The 2,360-nt window shown below is 45.6% G+C and overlaps 1 protein-coding gene across 1 annotated transcript; it reads left to right on the top strand.

Annotated features, from left to right (window-relative positions):
* The first annotated feature begins 1,032 nt into the window (after nucleotides 1-1,032).
* On the top strand, nucleotides 1,033-2,123 carry LOC147608815 (uncharacterized). The gene has a single exon (XM_086788313.1). The coding sequence runs from the start codon at nucleotides 1,033-1,035 to the stop codon at nucleotides 2,029-2,031; it is 999 nt and encodes a 332-aa protein (XP_086644439.1). The 3' UTR covers nucleotides 2,032-2,123.
* Nucleotides 2,124-2,360: the final 237 nt, after the last annotated feature.

Below are 2,360 nucleotides of genomic sequence, written 5' to 3'. Positions count from 1 at the left end.
GTCTTAATCTCAGATTTATCCATGTAAAAAATTGAGAGAACATATTAACATATTGAAATCTTGAGAATGGACAATGTCAATATCTCTCATAAATGTCAACATGTAAGGGTGCTAAGTGATATGAGTTGGGTTTTCACTAGGTGATATATAAATATATATATATATATTTGATAAGTGTTTGGAGGGCCGTATTATCTGGGGGCATCTATATCCTCGAAATCATCCGAAACTTGCACTCGTCCAACGACGAGTGCATTGACTTTACCAAAATGGACACCCAACCCTAAGTGACAATGTCCATCCGTTGGTTATGGTGAAAGTCAATGCCTCGTCCAACGACGAGGCATTGACTTTACCAAAATGGACACCCAACCCTAAGTGACAATGTCCATCCGTTGGTTATGGTGAAAGCTTGAACCCATGTTATTTTCAGAGACTTCAATGCCCTATCTACTCCATCAGTGACTCGAGAACACTAGGTGAAATATCAGATTGGTGGGCAAGCCAAAAACGTGCAAATGGGTTGTAAGTGAAATTGGCTAAAGGATTGGAGTCGCAAGCGCAACGTTGCGGGCTTGAATTCTACCGGCTCCACTTTGTGTGGACATGTTTTGCTAAAGGATCGCGTCTCAAGGGCTTGAATCATACAAGCCCCACTAAGTGTGGACATGTTTAGCTAAAGGATCGGGCCTCAAGGGCAACATTGTAGGCTTGAATCTTGTCGGGTCTGGAGAGTGTGGACATGTTGAGTAAAAATCCAATGGAACAGGTGTGGACATGTCCATCGAATAAAAATCTAATGGGCATGCCCACGAAGAAGTAAATGTTTGATTTGTACACAACCATAGAAAAGGTTATTCGCTCTCTCGGACACAACGTTGGAGTACCCCATCAATTTGTTTAGAAGAAATTGTTGGCGAAGGAATCAAGGTGTTCACACGAGGACAAAAATGACACAACTAAGCTTCTCTCCATATTCACTCAGCTTCCCTCCTTTGGCCGGCCTCTCCACCTGATGACCCCTTCTTCCTCATGGATTCTCAAGAGGAGCGCAAGAGCGCTTTCTTCTGGATTCTCAAGAGGAGCGCAAGAGCGCTTTCTTCTGCCGAGCCGTCTGCACCCTCGGCGCCTCCACCTCCTCCTCCTCCACCACCTCCTCCTCCTCCTCCTATACCCGGAGGCGACACTGGGAGCCCCATGCACACGAACGCAATTCTAATCGTGTTCACGCCTGCTTTGCTTTGCTTGGCTTATCTGCTGCTCACCTCTCTCTTCAGACGCTTCTGGCACCATAGACACCCACCGCACGACCCCGAGGCCGGCCTTTCGGCCAGCTCTTCATTCGCTCACTCCTCCGGCCGTCGTCTGCTAGCTCGTGGCAGCAGCCACGACCTCGATTCCCGCCGCTGGCTCGACGCCATCATGCCCATCGTCAACTTCACCAAGCTCGCTGAAAATCCTCAGAATGATAATAATGACCACGACTGTGATGCATTCGAGAACATGGAATGCGCCGTCTGCCTTAGCTCCTTCGAAGAAGACGAGCCCCTCCGTGTATTGCCCGCGTGCAGGCACGCCTTCCACATGGATTGTATCGACATGTGGCTCCATTCCCACCAGAATTGCCCCTTGTGTAGACAACCCATCATGGCATCCCTCCATTGTGAGGCCATCAAAGCTCCTAGGGTAAGCATACCCCCTTCTCACCCCCCTTATGATGACGACATCTTGATCATTTCCCAACATGAATACACTAATAGCCCCCAACTCAACCGTCCCACCAACTTGGGCATCCCCTCTTCCAACCTCTTCTTGCGTAGATGTATGTCGACCAGCTCCTTGTTTGACATGGCTAGAGCAGATGATAAAGAAGAAGCAAGCACTAGTGGGCTCCTCCAAAGTTACACTCCATTGAATTCTCGCACAAATGGTTCTATTCCTCGAAATGAAATGCACCAAAGGGCTATTAGCCTTTCATCCCACCACTTCAAGTCCCCAAAGAGCTTAAGCTATAGTCGTTTCCCCACATGATTCCACTTTTTACATTTGTAGATCTGTATATTTAGCTTTTTCATACATAGTAGTTTAATTATGTCCCATAATTATGAAAGTTATTAATTAGTACAGTCTTTTTTACAATGTATATTCACAATTTCATTTCTAAGGTAAGGTTGGCGATTAGGTACATTCACTATAAGAGAATCATTATTTTTCGATGCTTAGTTTCCATGCCTGGTCGTGTCATCGATATGTGCATTGAAATATCTGTCAAAATATGCGTGGAAAAAAGCGTGAAAATATCCATCGAAATATATGTGGAAACAGGCGTCGAAATAACAGTCGATTTTTTTAAAAAAATA

This window comes from Cibotium barometz, chromosome 52, assembly GCF_041138505.1.
Source record: "Cibotium barometz isolate CiBa-2024 chromosome 52, ASM4113850v1, whole genome shotgun sequence".
Classification (NCBI taxonomy): Eukaryota; Viridiplantae; Streptophyta; class Polypodiopsida; order Cyatheales; family Cibotiaceae; genus Cibotium; species Cibotium barometz.
This window is presented reverse-complemented; position numbering and strand designations above follow the sequence as displayed.

Excerpts from the sequence above, each read along its gene's own strand:
- LOC147608815 (XM_086788313.1), top strand. The coding sequence starts at position 1,033 with ATGGATTCTCAAGAGGAGCGCAAGAGCGCTTTCTTCTGGATTCTCAAG.